Source organism: Oryx dammah, unplaced genomic scaffold, assembly GCF_014754425.2.
Source record: "Oryx dammah isolate SB20612 unplaced genomic scaffold, SCBI_Odam_1.1 HiC_scaffold_29, whole genome shotgun sequence".
NCBI classification, from domain to species: Eukaryota; Metazoa; Chordata; class Mammalia; order Artiodactyla; family Bovidae; genus Oryx; species Oryx dammah.
The window spans coordinates 58,895,517-58,897,853 of record NW_024070213.1 but is presented as its reverse complement, the minus strand read 5'-3'; the positions used below and the strand labels follow the sequence as shown (position 1 = coordinate 58,897,853).

Sequence of the window (2,337 nt, the reverse complement as noted above, 5' to 3'; positions counted from 1 at the left end):
TTGGTGATGGACAGGGAGGCCTGACATGCTGCGATTCATGGGGTCACAAAGAGTCAGACACGACTGAGTGACTGAACTGAACTGAAATCAGCCATATAGTATGACCTGAGAAAATTTATCATCCCTTCAACAATACTTCTCATGTAACTTAACATGTCTAAGGAACCCAGGTAGTTTAATAGCTCTTTGGGATGTCTCAGGGGCCCTCTGACGCATCTCAAAGTCATCCTCATGAAATATGTGAGATGCCCCCAAATGTCTTGGTGAACTTGATGATGATGAAGTCCGGAACAAATCCAACTCCAAAATCCTGGAGTGGCGGTTGAACTGTCACTTTCTGTAGGTAAAAACACCAAGTTACAAGTGAAAAAAAGAAACAGAAAATAACCCAATCAAATAAAATAAACCTCAAAAATTTTACCCTAAACAAATGGAGGTTTTTGAACACTTGACAAAGACATCAAAATAACTGTCATAAATATGATCACTAAATTCAGGAAAGTGGCAGTGTTTTAGTTTTATTGAATTTATTCTGAATTATTTGAATAAATTTTTTTCCAAAGTAATAGAGAACATGTGAATTATATACCAAATACATTATATCATGATCAATATTTACGTTCAGAATATGTACTGAATTTCACAATATCTTGACATTAAATGTCAGATGCAAGAGTACATATCTCTTTGGACTGAATTTAGTGTATGTTGACTAAAAATATATAGTCACAACCTGAAAGAAGAGAGCTATTTTATTTGATGGGAATGTTTAGGAATCTGAGCCCAGGAAACAGCATCTCAGTAGCTCTGAGAAAACTGCGTCAAGAAGACAGGAGAGGGAGTCAGACTATATACAAGTGTGCAACAAAGAGAGCAGCTGGTCTGAACACCAAAGATCAGGTATCAAATTAAGGAATTTAACATTCTAGGCATGGGAAGATGCAAGCCTCTAGGTTCACTGAATTAATTCCTTTCATAAACACCTCAGCACTCTGGGGCCAAATCCGGTTCCCTTGTTCACCTTAAAGAGTTGCAAGTGGCTACTTCTTGCATCACCCCCAGGTACTCAGCAGTCACCAGGAGGGAATGAGACTCTGCTGGATCTCAGTTTGGGGAGCTCTCATTCACATTTGGAGACCAGAAATTGCTGACGGCTGTGATGTCTCTTGTTTGTTGATATGGCAGGAGATATTTTCATTTCACATGTAATATCACACAGAATATATAGATTCTTTAAACCACAGGAAATGTTAATGTTCATCTTGAAAATACACAGGAAACTACACACTCATCTTGAAACTCTATATTTGAAGTACAAGGTGGTATCGTAGGATCTTTTCAGGGACTGATTAAGAGAATTAAAAGTATCTTTCACATTGTGCTCTGTCTTAAAGAAATACATTTCATTTTTACAAAAGTTCTGCATGAGAAATAGCCTTTATTATTATTTTACATGTCAAAAAACAATACACTGGAGAAACAGGAAGAGAAGTAGAAGCAGCAGACTGGGGAAATAATAAAGTAACTGTCAGGTGGCCTGTGTAGAGACTACACAGACCAGCCACAGTACACAGACTTTAAGGAACTTCAGGAATTAACCAAACTCCCCTTTAAAGTTGACAAAAAAAATCATTTATTGGCAGAAAAGACTGCTTTATAGACCATGTCTTTGAAGGCTTGTTTCACTTGCTGGTTTCTCAGGGTGTAGATGAAGGGGTTCAGCATGGGGGCCACAGAGGTATTGAGAATAGCCACTCCTTTTGTCAATGATGCCTTTTCTTTGGCCGAGGGATTAGCATACATGAATATACAGCTTCCATAGGAGATGGAGATGACAATCATGTGAGAGGAACAAGTGGAGAAGGCCTTTTTTCTCTGACTGGCAGATGGGATTCTCAGAATAGTCCTGATAATGTATATATATGACAAAATCACTAAGGCCAAAGTGAATAGCAAGGTAACCAAAGCAAAGTAAAAACCAATTATTTCTAGGAACCATGTATCTGAACAAGACAATTGTAAAAGGGGGAAATAGTCACATGCAAAGTGATCAATGACATTGGAAGCACAGTAATCCAGCTGGAGGAGAAGCATAAGGGGCGGGAAAATGGTCAGAAACCCACCCAGCCAAGCACAGAGCACAAGCAGGCTGCAGAGTTTCCTGCTCATGATGGTTGTGTAATGCAGGGGCTTGCAGATGGCAACATAGCGGTCATAGGACATGGCGGTTAGAACGTAAAATTCAGTCACCCCCATGAAAATAAAGAAAAATAGTTGGGCTGCACAATTGTTGTAAGAAATAGTCTTGTCTTTGGTAATAATTGCCCCCAGAAATCT

At 39.0% G+C, this 2,337-nt stretch overlaps 1 protein-coding gene across 1 annotated transcript in view; it reads right to left on the bottom strand.

Moving 5' to 3' along the window:
- Positions 1-1,629: 1,629 nt before the first annotated feature.
- Positions 1,630-2,337, bottom strand: part of LOC120858029 (olfactory receptor 6C3-like) — a 2,958-nt gene continuing 2,250 nt past the window's right edge. Inside the window, exon 2 of the mRNA XM_040233924.1 lies at positions 1,630-2,335. Within this exon, the coding sequence (XP_040089858.1) occupies positions 1,630-2,335 (706 nt within the window). The remainder of the gene's footprint in view (positions 2,336-2,337) is intronic.